General features: G+C 37.4%; 1 protein-coding gene across 2 annotated transcripts in view; it reads left to right on the top strand.

The window, feature by feature from the left end:
* The window catches only part of LOC136845727 (uncharacterized), a 288,481-nt gene that overhangs the window by 226,559 nt on the left and 43,823 nt on the right, over window positions 1–18,099 (top strand). For both annotated transcript variants that reach the window (XM_067115930.1, XM_067115931.1), the window contains exon 14: window positions 8,811–9,035. In XM_067115930.1, the coding sequence (XP_066972031.1) occupies window positions 8,811–9,035 (225 nt within the window). The remainder of the gene's footprint in view (window positions 1–8,810; window positions 9,036–18,099) is intronic.

Genomic DNA, 18,099 nt, shown 5'->3' with positions numbered 1-18,099 from the left:
TATCTCTCTGGAAGGTGTATAGAGACGAGCTCTGTAATTTCTTCACTTTAATAAAGAACTTAGTATTATAAAGATCAGTACAAAATTAACAGGTTACAGTGGTATAAACGAAATCACTCTTTAGTAATTAACTTGACTCATTCTATATGGGGAACACGAAAGCAAGGGGAGACGTACTCTCCCTTAGTGGACACAGTTCGAATCTGCTTCTCTCCTGTCGCTCTCCAGACTGTTGAACCCTTGGATTTCTTGTTATCTGCAATCTCCACCTTCTAGTCCTATTGGAAGGATTTATCTGCAAGGCCTCCCCTTCAAATAGTTAATTGGGAAGGGCTGTAGTGGGTGTGATTCAAATCTCTCCGTAGAGGACTTGATTGGAGGTGATCTTAGGAGGGTGTGTGAAAGACCCCTCCCTACCATGTTTGATTGGAGGGTGTTGAAGTACGTCATTTTGTCCAGCCCCCAATTTCCTGGAATTTCCATGAAAATGCCTCCTATTGAAGGTGGGGTTATAGAGCTGGCTGATGTAAGCTTTTTGGCTGTGCTGACTCATGATTTGGTTAACCAAATCGCAAGACCACTACTTCCCACTTTTATGATCGGTTTTATGGCTTTAGACGCAATATACCTGCTCACTGTTTTTGAGTTCGTGCAAAGTTCTAGCTCAGTCAGTGTATTTGAATCCACAATAATAACAACAGCTTTTAGGCGCTCTCTCTCTTCTCTCTCTCTCTCTCTCTCTTTACTTTTTCAATTTTCTATATTTCTCTTTCTCTCTTTTCTACCTAACTTCCCTAGCTACACTGCATTAGCGTAAATGCATCTCTGGATACTTTATTTATATGTGGCAAGGTTATTTTTCATGATACGAAGTGTTTTTAAGTCGAAAATTTGAAATATAGCTAAAATACGTCTCGTTGTGAAATGAATTCATCTATTATTTTTGCTAGTAGATGACGATGGCTGTTTGTGGGCGTTTGTTTTGTGTAAAAAAAAATTCAAGATTCCGTTCGCTATTTTCACTTGATTTCATCATAATACAAGCTTTATGTTTATCGGCTTAAAAATAACAGCAATGTGTTCTTTCATGCACAGTAGTTTTGATTAAAATACTTTCTCTCCCATTTTAATTATGATCAAGTTTAATCCATGTTGCCGATGCACGATAATTTACAGTATAGTTAATAGCAGCCTGAACATTGTTTTCTCAGCTTCAGCTACAACTTGCAGCTTAAATTTAGCAGTATATTTCATTGCCGATCTTTTATCCATACTGATAAGGGTATAATGTAAAAATATGTCAGTCCTCTACTTAACTTCAGTTGTGCCATAACGTACGGTAATTGTTTATTACTGTACGATGGTTGAAATACCAGGTAAAAGGCTTTTGTTGTCCGATTCAGTTATAAGCAAAACAACAGTTTCTTAGTCGGTTGTTTATGGCTGTACACATTTATGCAAGAGTATAACGTTACTAACAAACTTTTATCATTCTCATCTACTTTTTTTAACTAGAAGATGGGGTATAGAGATGGAGGAAAGTTGTCTATTGTAATTTGGTCTCTCACTGCCTGATTATGCTGCTGCTTGTGCCCGCGCAAAATTAAAAATATTTTACAAATAATATTGTGGTATATCGGTATTAATGGCTTACCCCATTGCAAAATCGAATTATCGTAGGGTGAATTATCGTAACTTGAGCATTACCTGAGTATTTTAATAGTTTTATCACAAAAAGTGCATTTAGTCATTAAAATGAGATGAAAGTACAGTATTTAGTGAATATTTCTCAGTGAAAAAATACCGGAAATTGGTGAATTTTCCGCAAATAATTGATAGACACGTTCCAAAGAGAAATCTGTGAATAGGCGAGTCTGCAAATCGTGAGAATGCAAATCTGGGGGTTTACTGTATACAATATTGCTATATACAGGAAGCTTTTGCCAACTTAATCAGCTGGCCTCTTCAGCCAGAATAAACATATAGAAATAATAATACAGATAGGACAGCATCTTTGAGAAATGGAAAAACAGCTTGTTATTCTTTCAGGTAACTCCAGAAATACTCAATAGTCTATTAGCAATTCTCGGGGAACGCCGTGGCACAGTAGAGGTGGGTATATTAGTCGTTTGTCTAACTGCTTGTTGGGTCCCCAAAACTGGTGAATTTGGTGGTTTTTCGGTTGTTCCAGAAATAAAATTAGGTTCTCTTTCGACTGCTCCGCTTGCTTTTGCTTTCTCATTATGCCCTGCAGATGTATTTAACAATGTAAGAGCAATTTCTGGAACAACCAAAGAACAACCAAATTCACCAGTTTTGGAGATCCAACAAGCAGTAAGAATGACCGATAAGCCAGCCTCTACTGTGCCACAACGTTCCTAGGGAATTGCTAATAGACCAGTGGTTCTCAAACTATTGTGAGATTTTTACGTGGCAGTCTACAAGTTTTAGATTGCTAGGCAGACCTTTTTTAAATTAATTACAATTAACGATACAAATTATACTGTACTGTTACTGAAACAACATATTTTTATCAAATAATTATATATTAAAAAAATAACATTACAGGCAGTCCCCGGTTATCGGCGGCCTCGGTTACTGGCGATCTGGTTTTACGGCACTTGTCTAGCGACGACGATAACCAGATTTTCATTGCCGATAACCGGTTATCGGCACTGATCACTGGTTATCGGCGCCACTAACCAGGGATCAGTGCTATTTTCGCCGATTTTCGGTTAGTGGCGATTTTCGGTTGTCGTCACGCTGTCGGGAACGGAACCCCGCCGATAACCGGGGACTGCCTGTAATGTGCTGAAACAAAACTATTTTTTTGGAAACCAGATTACTTGTTAAAAAAATAGAAACTTTAATCTACTGAAACAAAATTTCTTTTTTATGTGACAACCAATTAATTAATAAGAAAATTACACCCATATGGAACAAAAATGTCTTTTGCCAAAACTTATATAATCAGAAAATGGCAACCTTAGTTATCAAATGTACATTCAATGGGATGGGTGCATTTGCTTTGCCTGAACCAATTCTAGAATTAGCTATGTTGTGGCCAGTGCAACTCTCATATTATTAGTTGCTTCTAATCTGGTTCGGGATTTTGTTTTGATGGCAAGTAGTGTGGAAAACACTGACTCTAACTCATAGGTGATTGCAAATGGAATCAGCACTTTTAGAGCCGTCATTGTAATACCGGGAGAGGACTGTGCCATTCCAATCCAAAAATCACTGCAGCACATTTCACGGAAAATATGTTTTGCACCTACATCCTTAATCAATTCAATAAATTGTTCTTGTATTGAATAATCCTCCGAAGGCAGATCGTTAATGGAGAGTAGAAATGGGTTGTTGATAAACTGATGGTATTTTTCAAAATTTTGTAGGTTAGGAAAATAATGAGTTATTTCTTCCCTAAGAAGTGATACATGTTGTTTCATCAACTCGATATTGTCTTCAACGTTAAGCTCATTCTCATCAATATATGTATTTAATTGTGGAATTGTGGCAAAATTATTTGTCTCTAGCTTAGAGTGCCATAGTCCGAGTTTCATTTTGAAAGCAGTAATTTTTTCATGGCAATGGAGCACTGTGATCTCTTTTCCTTGCTTGCGACAAATTGAGGGAATTCATGGATTCAAATATATCTACCAAAAATGACAGGCATATAAGAAAACGGGCATCAGAGAATTTTGTGCGGATGTCTGGTTTAGTATCTACCAAAAATTGCTGCATTTCTTCATGTAGTACAAAAACTCTCTTTGGAAAGCCGACTTATGTGTGAATGCAATAAGATTGTTTCAAATCCAGGAATCACTTTCTTTGCTTAATGCAGAAAACAAACAAGAGTTAAGTGCGTTCACTTTAATAAAGTTAACTGCTTTAATCACTTCACCGAGAACATTGTTCAACTCATCAGGCCTGGTTTTCATTACTAATGCTTGGCGGTGAATAGTGCAATGTGTACCAATAATATCTGGCAATTTTTGCTCAAGCAAAGTTTGAAAAGCAGAACCTCAACCAAGCATTGCTGGAGCTCCGTCAGTACACACGCCAACAACATGTTCCCATTTGATACTTTGTGTCTCAAAAAGTCTGTCCACTTTGTTAAATATTCCCTTTGCAGTTGTCCTGAAGCTGAGAGTTTCACAAAACAAAAATTCATCTTCCAGGTGCTTTTCATGTACATATCGTACATAGACGCAAAGTTGGGCTATGTTGGAAATATCCGTCGTTTCATCGAGCAGGATTACAAAAAAGTTGAAAATCGAATTCTGAATCTTGAAGATCACCTGCAACAGTATGTTATCAGACATCTCTGCTATATGCCTCCTTACAGTATCATTTAACAGGGAGACATACTTCAGCTTATCAAGTTCAGAACTTCCAAACACATTCAGTATGATATCTTTGCAGCAAGGTAATATTAGCTGTTCTTCGATGTTGTAGTTTTTTTTTGGCAACAGCTGTTTTCCTTGAAACCTCATAAGAGGCCATTAAACCAGACTTATTGTTCTGTGAAAACAAACCTGTGTTATCAAGCCTGGATTTGTGCAATTGTTCGGCTTTGCACCTGAAGAAGTCAACATCTTTGTTCATTGAACTGGGATGCTTCGTTTCCAAGTGTCTCTTTAACTTGCTGGGCTTTAGAGAAGTAGATGCCAACACCTCAGAACACAAAACACACTGTGGTTTCTCTTCCCCTCTACAGGTTATTACAGTAAAATGTAATTTCAAGTATGAATCATCATATCTCATCTTTTTTTCAGCCATTATAAATCTGAAAAAAGGGAAAAATAAACTTGTAGTAATGATATAGTAATTAATAATCTTAACAGTATATACCAATGGTGGTAGTCTACAGTGGTAGGCTACCACTACTAGTAGTGATAATAGTAGGCACAGTTCAGAACGCACCACTTCACTTCTCAACATGCGTCAACACACTGACACTTTAGGACTGTACAGGGATGCCATTCTAAATTTTTATTTCATTTTATTTATATTTTATTTTCTATTTTATGCCAGTAATTGTTCGTGATGCACACACAAACACACACGTACAATATTATATGATTTGTAAATAGAGAGAGGGGAGTTAGGGAAGCAAATTTGGTTGCTCTGACGTGCATACGGAAAGATCGGTACATGTACAGTATCTGTCTGGGTCACGTTGCATAAAACTCACTGAGCCGATAGCTAGTCAGTAGTGTACAATGTCTAGTGCTACCAAACGTGTGATATAAATAAAACAAGTAGGCCTACAATGATTTGGTCCCTTTGTACCATGCACAATATCATCGTTCGGTTTTGTACTATAATTGAACTACATCCCTGGCACTATTATTTATTTTATAAAATATAGATTATTACCTTTTACTTATAAAAGGGACTGTAAGAAATGTTGTAAAGTAGTTGTATTTGATAGTTTTTATTTAATCTCTTTCTCATTTAAACAGTCGGACAAAGGCAAAATGGTGTGTGTGTGTGTGTGTTTGTGTGTACTAATCATTAAACCTTTTTTTTTAAATTTGTCTCTCACTCAATAATATGTACTGCGCGATACCTACACCTATCCTGGAATTATAAAAGATTCCCAAGTCCATTTTACAGTCATATAACTTCTGTAAATTTTTCTTTTTCACCATTTATTCAACATTTTATTCTCTCATAAGAAAACTAGTGAGATACATATTTTGATAAAGAATAAAGTTTTTTTGTATTTTGACTATATTCCACAAGCAAAAGAACATTTAGTAGCATATATTAACCCTCTAACGCGGAGCCTCTATTTACAAAAACATCTCCCGTATGCCGGCGGCGTTCGGGAGTTAGCGCCAGCGGAAAAAATTTTTCAAAAATCACAGCAAGCTTAGTTTTTAAGATTAAGAGTTCATTTGTGGCTCCTTTTTTGTCATTGCCTAAAGTTTAGTATGCAACCATCAGAAATGAAAAAATATCATTATCATATATAAATATTGAAATATATGACAGCATAAAAAAATTTTCATATATAATTTTATACAAATCGCTGTGAGCAAATGGTTAAAGCTAACGCGTTATTTTCTTTTTCTTTGTATTGTACACTAAATTGCGATGATTTTGGTATATAAAAAATTGTAAAACGACAAAGCAACACAGAGAAAATATTATCACAAAATGATGCATGAATTGTAACGCATGGACGTAAAAAATGTTTTTTAAAAATTCACCATAAATGGAAATATTGTGCTAGAGACTTCCATTTGTTGAAAAATGAAGGTAATTGATTGAATATTACTAGACTGTAAGTGTTTTAGCTTACAATTGCAGTTTTTGACTATTTCGGTCGAGTTAAAGTTGACCGAAGGTCGAATTTTTCTATTTGTCGTGATTTATATGAAAATATTTCAAAACTGGTAAAAGCTACAACCATGAGTTATTTTCTGTTGTATTCTACATGAAATTGCACACATTTTCATATATAAAAGTTTATGTAACGACTAATATAAAACGGTGCAAACATTGCAACAACGTGACGAAAGAATTTCTGAGATGTTCGGCCGAGTTACCGCACGGACGTAAGGAAAATGTTTTTTTTAAAAATTCACCATAAATCAAAATATTGTGCTAGAGACTTCCAATTTATTGCAAAATGAAGGTAAATGATTGAATATTACTAGAATGTAAGAGTTTTAGCTTACAATTGCGTTTTACGACCATTTCGGTTGAGTTAAAGTTGACCGAAGGTTGAAATTTTGGCAGTTATCGTGATTTATGTGAAAATATTTCAAAACTAATAAAAGCTACAATCATGAGTTATTTTCTGCTGTATTCTACATGAAATTGCGCACATTTTCATATATAAAAGTTTATGTAACGACTAATGTAAAACGATGCAAACATTACGACAACGTGTGAAAGAATTTCTGAGATGTTTGGCGAGTTACCGCAAGACAGACGTAAGGAAAAGCTTTTTTTTTTTTTTTTTCAGAAATTCACCATAAATCGAAATATTGTGCTAGAGACTTCCAGTTTGTTGCAAAATGAAGGTACATGATTGAATATTACTAGAATGTAAGAGTTTTAGCTTATAATTGCATTTTTTACCATTTCGGTCGAGTTAAAGTTGACTGAAGGTTGAAATTTTGGCAGTTATCGTGATTTATATGAAAATATTTCAAAACTGATAAAAGCTACAACCATGAGTTATTTTCTGTTGTATTCTACATGAAATTGCGCACATTTCCATATATAAAACTTTATGTAACGACTAATATAAAACAGTGTAAACATTACGACAACATGACGAAAGAATTTCTGGCTCAGACGTAAGGAAAAAGTTTTTTCAAAAATTCACCATAAATCGAAATATTGTGCTAGAGACTTCCAATTTGTTGCAAAATGAAGGTAAATGATTGAATATTACTAGAATGTAAGAGTTTTAGCTTACAATTGCATTTTTTACCATTTCGGTCGAAGTCAAAGTTGACCGAAGGTTGAAGTTTTGGCAGTTATCGTGATTTATATGAAAATATTTCCAAACTGATAAAAGCTACAACCATGGGTTGTATTTTACATGAAATTGCACACATTTTCATATATAAAACTTTATGTAACGGCTAATATAAAACAGTACAAAAATTACGACAAAATGATGAAAGAATTTCTGAAATTTTCGGCCGAGTTACCGCGCGGACGTAAGGAAAAAGTTTTTTTTTTCAAAAATTCACCATAAATCGAAATATTGTGCTAGAGAATTATAATTTGTTGCAAAATGAAGGTAAATGATTGAATATTACTAGAATGTAAGAGTTTTAGCTTACAATTGCGTTTTTCGACCATTCGGTCGAGTCAAAGTTGACTGAAGGTTGAAATTTTTTGTAGTCGACGTACGGTACGTCCACTCGGCACCCAACAGACAATTTTAGTCGACGTATGATACGTCCAGTCGGCGTTTAAGGGTTAAATACCAAACCATATGGTGGATGTAATCCTAATTATAGCCTACATGTGGGGATGATATAACAATAGGATTTGGTGACCCCTTCGTGTTCCCCCAGAGGACCGCAGACCCCAGTTTGAGAACCACTGTAATAGACTATTTAACAATTCTGCAGTTACCTGAAAGAACAGTAAGTCATTTTTCCATTTTTCAAAGATGTCTTAAATGTATTATTATTTATGTTTATTCAGGCTGAAGAGGCCAGCTGATCAAGTTGGCGAAAGCTTCCTATATATAGCAGTACAATATAGTATATACATGATACTGCGGACTTTATTTCCCCATTTAAGATCACAGAACAGTGATGATATCAAATAATCAGGGTTATTTTCTTTTCTGTTGCATGTAAAAAAAAGTGTACTGTAGAAATTTATTTTGTTGTTTACTTGTAATTTTCAGTTACAGATTGTTGGGTTTAAGTTATCTGTACCCTCCTTATATGAATTTCTTGTCCTTTTATGTGGCTGTTGCCACTTGTGTGTACAAATGCTCAAAATGAATGTACCTTCCCCTCTCCCTTCACAAGTATATATCTCACTCCAAAGAGAAATATGTGAATGTTTCAAACACCAGAACAACACATTTCCTTGTTTCCATATTTTTAAACTATCCTTGCAGTGCCATGAATCTCAGTATTGTGTGGGGACTTTCTAAAGATCCTTTTTCTTTTCAAGAGCATTTGTCTATAGTTCTTTTCAAAACTGTCTTACAGTTTAAATGTTTACTTTTAATTCTCTTTCTACTTTATTGAGAATGTAGCTGCTATTTCAGTTGCTGCCATCTCAGATAAGTAATAAAATTCATGTTATGCTTTCAGATGAAGAAACAGGCACATAAAGAATTTGTTGCAGAGAAAGAAGACAGCAAACCTGCATCTAAGAAAACAGGTCGAAAGGAGAACGAAGATGCCAAAGAAATGGAGATAGATGGGGGTAAGGAAAGTGAGCAGCCTGAAGAAATCCAAGATGAGTTGGGTGAAGAAAATGACAAACACGAGGATGATGACATTGACATATACAGTGATCCATATGGAGGTGGTGAAGTAAGTTCATCCTTTTTGTCTGTTTAGTTTGGTGGTGGTGTTGTGATATTATGTGTTTGAGATGAACTTATTACAGTAGTGTATAGTAATTCGTCAGCATTGGGAGTGACTGTATGTACTGAGTGTCAAATTACTAGTTTAGAATAAATGCATTAGTATTTAGAAGAGAGGCAAGGTTCACAAATGAGGAAAGCTCTCTCTTCAGTGAGCGTTTTACATGTTTTTCATTGATGTACACTACTGTATTTCCTGGCATTGAAGACACTGCAACCTTGAAGGTGTACCCCAACTTTGACCAGTAAAATTTTGAAAACAAAAATTAACATAAAAATCAGGTAGCAATACTCACGAGTTGACGGCTTTGTTTTGGTTAGTGCATGTGCATATTCGACTGTCTCAATCCATTCGTATTGTGGCTTTGGCAGTTACGGCATATCGTTTAATGTAGTTTTTAATTAATTTTTATTTTAAAAATACTTTATTTCATATTTTTTCAAGTTCATTGATTTTATTATTAAATAAGTTTTCTGAAGTTGCCATACTAGCTAAGCGAAAATAGTGAGTGGAAGTAGAAGGGGCTACAGTTAAGTATTTTAAGATTTTAATAATATAGGATGTGGGCGTATGCAGTAAATTTTTTAAGTATCATACAAAGGAAAAGCTGAACACCAAAAAAGAAAATATTAACACTACAGAATAATATTTTGTTGCAAAGTTACACATGCTTAAAACACAACATGAACACGCCATCCCAATTAGATTAAAATAAGATTAGAATGAAGATTAAGGGTAACACAATGCAGATATTAAAAATAAAGAGAAATTTTATCTTAAAAACCAGAAAATATTTTGCTCATTGTTACCCAGATTTAAAAAATTTGTATGAATTTCTGAAGAAACTTATAATCAAAGAGCAACAATTTACAAAATTTCCACTTTGATTATGATAGTCTTGCACTAGTAAGATTACCAGTAAACCCTTTTAACAAACAACAATTATGCTTGTGTCAGCTAATAATGTTCCCTTAAATTCAGTCTCATTTGAGAAGAGCAGAAATACCAGTAATATTGATATTTAAGTTACTGATTTGTTAACTTGTGTGCTAAACAACTTGTATTGTTTTTTTTATATGATACTTATGTATACAGTACAAGTATTTGAAATGTTAACTAAGATTGATATATACATTTCATTCAGAGGTTGTATATCCGGCATTCTGATTACTGTCTAGCAAAGATAAACTTTCTCTGGGGTAAGGTTGGGCCAATAAAAAATGTAATCTTCAGCCTCTAGGACTCACAATAAATTTCCAAGGCTTCTTTTAGGAAGAAATAGCATCCTGAGCACCAGGAAATAGGGTATATTCATACAAAAATACAAACCACTTCCCTGCTATAGCCTGTTTATTTAGTACTTCAGAAGGTGGATTAACTAAATTTGTTAGAAGACAGCAGTTTGCTTTCAGAAAAACTAGGACCTTCCTGTTTGAGGATGTATATGGATATATACATCCATGTATGAAGATTTTCTTTTCAGACATTGAAATTTAAAAGCTTTAAAAACTTAAACTTCATTGGATAGACATACATATAAAAAGCTAAACTTCATTGGATAGGCATACATATAAAAAGCTATACAGAGAAACAGACTGACAGACTTACACCCACAAGGAGGTAAACAAGGGAATAAAAGAGGGTTACCATCAGTTCATTTTATTGTCCAGTTTGTTTTATTTTTTCTTATTTCTCACAATCTTATGAGTTTGAGTACAGTACACACTTTTGTGTACTTCACCCCTTGTTTTTTCTTATGTGCCATTAAGTATGAATGCTTATGTTGTGTGTAGCATAGTAGGTAGTCCTTCCCTTCTGTGTGTGAAGTTTAAGCCTCCTTTATTCCCTTGTTCACCTCCTTATGAGTGTAAGTCTGTCAGTTTGTTTCTCTGTGTAGCTTTTTATATGTATGTCTATCCAATGAAGTTTAAGTTTTTAAAGCTTTTAAATTTCAACATCTGAATATAGAAAATCTTCATCTTTTGTATGTCTGTTATCATTTATGGGTGTGATTTGAATTCAAAATTGATGTGCAAAGTTAAGTTCAAGGTCAAGAAAATACTATAGAGATCAGACATCAAATAGCAATACTGTTGGAACTTTGTGTTTCATGAACACATCTTGTTCCTTTATAGTATTGCCTACAATTCAGATACCTATCGTGGTATTATTCATGACCAAGTAGATACTCCTGATACATTGTCAAGGGAGTAGTGTATCCTTTCTCCTTGTATCTCAACATCATATGGGTAATCATTATCCATGGCGCCGGTGGCACTGCGGCCTTATTTTTATTTCTATCTTCTCTCTCTCTCTCTCTCTCTCTCTCTCTCTCTCTCTCTCTCTCTCTCTCTGATTATGACTTATGGCCACCACAAGATGTATCACAAATTGTATTTGCAGTGCTGCAGATAAGTTTATCCAAAAATTTTCATCCAGTAATACCAAAAAGAAAATTACATTGTGCTCTAAAAATATTTCCAGAATTAACTTATCAAAAACATAGTATTAACCATAAATTGAATCATTTAAAGAAAAAGGCTTAATAACCTTTCTAGATCATGTTCTGTCATATATGAAATAATATATAGTAAACCCCCGTATTCGCTGGACTCACCAATTCACGGACTTCTCTATGGAACATATATACACATTATTCGCTGAAAATTTGCCCATTCACAGTATTTTTCACTGAGAAATATTAACAAATTAATGTATTTTCATATTATTTTCATGACTAAATGCACTTTTTGTGATAAAATTATTATAACACACTTGCGTAAATACTTACAGCCATTAACAGCTGACTGAGAAACTCTCGTTTTGCTTATCACTGAATCTGATAACAATAGCCGTTTTGCTTGTATTTCACCATCGTACGATAATACACAATTACCATAGTTATAGTACAAATGAAGTTAAGTAGAATAGGACTGATATATTTTTACATTATACCCTTATTCGGTATGGATAAAAGATTGGCAAGGAAATATAAAGCTAAATTTATGCTGCAAGTTGTAGATGAAGCTTAGAAAACAATGTTCAAGCTGCTAATGACTATAAATTATCATGCATCGGCAGCATGGATGAAACTCGACTGTAATTAAAACTGGAGAGAAAGTATTTTAATCAAAACTACTGGGCATGAAAGAACACATTACTGTTATTTTTATGTCGATAAACAATAATTACGTAAAGCTCTTATTATGATGAAATCAAGTGAAAATAGTAAATGGGATCTTGGTTTTTTACACAAAACAAACACCCCCAAATGGCCTATGTCATAAATAAACAAAAAAAAAAATAGCTAAGTTAATTTCACAACGAGACGTATTTAAGTTATATATCGACTTAAAAACACTTCATATAATGAAAAATGACCTTGCCCCATATAAATAAAGTATTTAGAGATTCATTTACGCTAAAAGCAAGAAAAGCGCTCTGAACTGAGTTAAATAAAGCGGAATAAACTTACCACGTAATCGATTTCCAAACCAAAACATTGATTGCTATGATTGCAATTTATAATACAAAAGCAATATAAGAATATATACAATATTATTGGAATACAGTGGATTAAAGCATAACATTTTAAAAGATTCATGGAAAATATGCACATTCGTTATGTTGATGTTTGTATAATACGGTATATGAATATAGAGTACAGTATAATGTAGGCTAGGCTACCATATATATATACAATATACCATAGTGTAGGCTAAGCTAATTCTTGTTTGTTATTCAATTTCTCTTTGTATTGAATTATCATAAGTCACTCTACATGAACCTCTAGAATTAGCTGATATTAATAATTACTATACTGTGTACATATAGAGTATACTTTATAGAGTGTACTTTATAGTGTAGGGTAGGCTACCATATATGTATACATGGTACCGAATACCGTAGTGTAGGCTAGGCTATATTCGAGATATGTTTTTTCCAACAAACAATGGGGTTTTTTTTGGAACCTAACCCCATCATAAGTAAGATAATACCTGTATAAGCATTTTAGTTTTTTTGTGTTTGAACTATCAAAATAGGCAGTTCTAAGTGTTTTTAGAAGGGTTCTAAATATTTGCGGGTTTTAGCTATTCGCAGGGGGCGTTGTGGTATGCATCCCCCGCGAATACCAGGGGCAAGGTCTAGAGCAGTGGTATCAGCAATTTCTAGGGGGGCGTGAAGCCTAGGGAAAATTAAAAAATTCTAGAATTATATTCGTTATTTTCTTAACAAGAGTGAGGAACTAATATCCAAAAGTTTATAAAAAAAAAAAAAGGAAAAAGTATCGCCTTTTAATGTTAGTTTCGTATAGTCTACCACTCTAGTTACACTCACTAGTCTTACCATTGTTTTGTAATTATTTTCCTCCTAATCTGGGAGGGAATTTTACTCATAGATGCAAGGGGGGCATGGAGGGAAGGACCAGCTCTTAGAGGGGGCGTGGTAATAAAAAGGTTGAGAACCACTGGTCTAGAGAGTGTAGAAGGTCTTGTCATGCGTGGCTTTATCCATGGTAGAGGATTAAACGGCCAGGTGCGTGACATCACAATAACCACTGTTAGGCCCCTTAAACCTATAGGAATCATGCCTTTACTTTCTTTTTTTTTTTTCCTTTTGTTTTAAATACTCTAAGCTATTCAATAATTAAAGTAATAGTCAGATTAAGATTCTAATGAATAAAGATCATCAGAACATTTTTGCCAAATAACGTTAAAACTGGTTGAGCACATCTGTGCAGAAGATCACGCTTGTGTGTCTGAGCATGGGTGTGCTTATAGAGAAGAACACGTCCATGTTGCAGAGCACAGCCATGCTCCTACTCCGATTCCTTTACAACCTGCTAGTAAGGAGCGCGGTGTCAGTCCTACTTGTCCACAAGTAGATTCTCGTCCGTTTCCTTGTTTTCATCCCTCCAGAGCAGATGATGTTCATCTTTTCAGGTCAGTGGCTTATAATCATTCAGTTACTCCCTCACATGTGTGTGTCGACCCACATCCTTCCACTGGGTTTTTGCCTAGTGTATCGGTCTCTTGTTCTATTTAGAGGAATGCAGCTTAAGATGGTTTCCCCTCGACATCTGCTGGTGTTCATTTTCCAAGGACGGTTTTAGGTCTGGAAAGGGCCTACACTCCAGTCTTAGCCAAGAATGTCTTGGATCCTTCTGAGTTCATCGACAGATCAGGTAGGGACTCCCAGGGACAGGAGGTGGAAGACGTAGGAAACCAGGAGTTCTAATATATATACAGTAAACCCCCTGTATTCGCGTTCTCATGGTTCGCGGACTCACACATTCGCGGGTTTCTCTGTGGAACATATCTAGCCATCATTCGTGGAAAATTTGCCCATTCACGGTATTTTTCACTGAGAAATATTTACTAATTACTGTATTTTCATATAATTTTCATGAATAAATGCACTTTTTGTGATAAAACTATTAAAATACTCAGGTATAAGCATTTTTACAGGGTTTTTCTTGGTTTAAGCTATCAAAATGGGCAGTTCTAAGTGTTTTTAGAGGGGTTTTAAGCATTCGCAGATTTGACCTATTCACGGGGGGTGTGGGGACGCATCCCCCGCGAATACGGGGGGTTCACTGTATATATCCTTAATCATATAAATTCTCTCGTCTTTGTATGGGACAATTCCTTGTGTTCTAGCAGAATGTTCACGCTTCTTCCTACTCTTCTCTGTCGGCATCGACATTCCTACACTAATAATATTGCACCTCTGCCTCGACAGCTAGATGCAGATGTGGCCCGATTGGCTCCCAGAGTTTCCTTAGACCAGATTCGGGCAGAAGGTCCTTCCTTCACCTCTCAGGAAGCTGCCTCTTTGGAGTCGTCCGTCTCCTCTGCCTTCCAAGTGGTTTTTTGGTTAGACTTGTGGTTGATGGTGGTGGCCAAGATTTTGTTCTCTGCTCTTGGTGATTCTGAAGATAATGATTCATACCCTAGGCTTTTGCAGTAGGGCGGTTAAGCCATTTCGTATTTGGCTTATTTAACCGTGACTATTTGGGTGAATATTTGCTGACGAGAAGGGACGCTGCACTTGCCAAGGTCTCTAGATTCATTAGTTCGGATTCTGTGTTAGCCTTGAGAAATTGTGACATCCTCGACACTTCGTCTCTTTTCCCTAAAGATCAGTTGGACTTGGCCATAGATAGGCAGTGAGCTGATAATAATGATTGGCTGGTTCATCAAGCCGTCTCTAAGTCTTCTAATCCTACTCCTCCTGGTACCTCGAAACCCAGACTCTCAGCTCCGCCCAAGAAGACTGCGGTTGCCTCTTCATCCATCAGATCCAGGTAGGCTCCTGCTGCAGGAACCAGCAAGAATTCCCAGCAGCATCCCTTTCAGTCCTGTTCCCCTGAGCCAGCAAGAGGCTCTAGAGGTAAGGCAAGAGGTTCTAAGTGATAGAGTAGGCGCCCCTCCCCACAAGTCGTCACTGGTGGGAGGTGCCTGGCAGGCCATTGGGCTATGTGGCGGGCCATCAATGTGGAAGAATAGGTAGTAGATTTTCTGGTGGGGTACCCACTGCCCTTCAACTTTCCTCTTCCTCTTTCCATTCAGCCTCTTCTTCACCTGACACGCTCCTGGCTTGTTGAAACATCAAGCTCTTCAAGACGAAGTGGTGAAGATAATGGAGAAAGGAGCAATGGAAATGGTAGAACATCCTTCTCCAGGTTTTTACAGTCGGGTCTTTCACATCTTTGGCTTCTCAACAGCCCCTCAGGTTTTCACTTCACGAGGTATTCACCCTGGTTTTGTCGTGGACCCACTCCCAGGGGATTCGCCTTCTCAGTTACCTTGACGACTGGCTAGTTAGTCTTTGCAGGGTCTTGGGAAAACTTAATCCAAGATAGAGACTGTCTTCTTCAGTTTTGTCGCGACTTGGGCATCATAGTCAGTTTGGAGAAGTCGCATCTTGTCCCCAGTCAGATTATTCTTTACCTGCCCATGGTCATAGACAGAGCCTTTTTGAGGGTTTTCCCGTCAGATCAGAGAATGGAAAAGTTCAATGCTGTAGCTCGGTCCCTCCTCTCGGATGAGTCCCAGCCAGCTCGTCAGTGGCAAGTGATGCTGGGTCTGTTAACCTTCCTAGAGAAGTTGGTCCCTCACGGTCATCTACATCTTCGGTCTCTGCAGTGGAGGGTGAAAGAGTTTTGGTCACTTGCAAGGAATCCTCCTCATTTTCTAGTTCCACTGTTGCAGGAAGTAAGAGAGGACCTGTGGTGGTGGTTGGACGACAGGAGCTTGGTCATAGGGGTTCCTCTTCATTCTCCTCTTCCATAGATCCTCTTGTTCTCAGATGCCTCATGTGCGAGGGTTGGGGAGCACAATTGGAGGTCTTGTGTGGACTCCACTAGAGAGGCAGCTTCACATCAACATTCTGGAGCTCAAGGCTGCCTTCCTAGCTCTTCAGCAATTTCAGGAGAGGGTGATGGGGCACTTTGTGGTGCTCATATCAGATAACGCCATGGTGGTGGCCTATGTAAACAAACAGTGGGGGCCTGGTGTCACTCCAACTACTCTCCCTGACAGTGTTCCTTCATCAGTGGGTGATACATTATTCAGTGGATCTCTCTGCCAGGTATATCCTGGGACATATGCTAGTATTGCACCAGTCCTGGTTTTTTTTGTCATGCCCTTAGGTTAGGTTAGGTTAGATTAGATTAGATTAGTACCTCTAGAGTAATTCGGGTGTGGGAAACATAATGAATTTATTTTGAAGATATGGCATCCCGCTTTTTTCAGGGAAAGGTCGCGGTACTCAGTTACACCTCAGGGAAAATGCATCCCGGGCAGGAGGAACGTAGTGGTGGACAGTCTGAGTCGTTGGAGTCAGGTCATAGGAACAGAGTGGTCTCTGCACCAGGACATTGCAAACAGGCTCTTTCATCTGTGGGGAAGACTCAATAGACCTGTTTGCAATGAGGTTCAACATAAAACTAGAGGGCTTCTGTTCTGTGGTTCCAGATCCTTTTGCAGTGGTGGGGGATGTCCTGCAACACTTCTGGGACAATCTGGAGATCTATGTCTCCATTTTACCTAATCCATCAAGTTCTGAACCGGGTAATGGCCTATCAGAACCTCAGGATGACCCTAGTTGCTTTCATGTGGCCCCATGCCAAATGGTTCTCTGATCTCCTAACCCTGCTGTCAGAAGCTCTGAGAGAGATTCCTCCGTGGCCCAACCATCTGTGTCAACCCCACTTCCAGAGATTCCACCACTCAGTAGAGTCCCTGTCTCTTCACGCCTGGAGACTATCCAGTATCTCCTCCAAGCGAGAGGCTTTTCTTGCAAGCAGCGTTGCAGATGTCTGGCTATCTCGGAAGATCTTCCACAGCCATGTACCAGGGCAAGTGGGCCGTTTACTGTGGTTAGTGTCGTCAAAGGGGGAGGGGGTCTCTCCAATGGGAGCTTCTGTGCAGCAGGTAGCAGACTTCCTCATTTTTCTCCGCAGGGATAAACAACTTTCCGTTTCTCCCATCAAGGGCTACAGAGATGTCTTGAGTGCAGTTTTATGAATGAAGGATGTTGGTCTTTCTTCTTCTTGGGAGGTCTCATTGCTTCTCAAGAGCTTTGAGCAATCTTGTCCTCCAAAAGAGCATAAACCACCCAGTTGGGACCTGACTTTGGTACTGGGCAGCCTCACCCATGCCCCATTTGAGCCTCTGTGTCGTGCGTCAGATAGGAAGCTGACTCTCAAGATGGTTTTCATGCTGGCTCTGGCCTCCTTGAAGCGAGTTGGTGAACTCCATGGCCTATCCTATGATGTCAAGCAAACTAGGTGTTGGACGTCTGTAACCTTCGAATTCGTCTCGGAAATTGTGGCTAAGATCCAAAACCCCTCTTGTCACGATGACAGATTCGATTCCTTCTGAATTCCATCTCTTAATGAATTTGTTGATAACGATCTGGATGAATTGCTCCTTTGCCCTGTCAGAGCACTACTCTCGTACCTGAAAAGGACTCGCCATCTCCGACTGGGGTGCTGAAGACTTTT

This window comes from Macrobrachium rosenbergii, chromosome 14 (genome assembly GCF_040412425.1).
Source record: "Macrobrachium rosenbergii isolate ZJJX-2024 chromosome 14, ASM4041242v1, whole genome shotgun sequence".
NCBI classification, from domain to species: Eukaryota; Metazoa; Arthropoda; class Malacostraca; order Decapoda; family Palaemonidae; genus Macrobrachium; species Macrobrachium rosenbergii.
The sequence above is the reverse complement of the archived record's forward strand: the minus strand, read 5'-3'. Positions and strand labels throughout refer to the sequence as shown.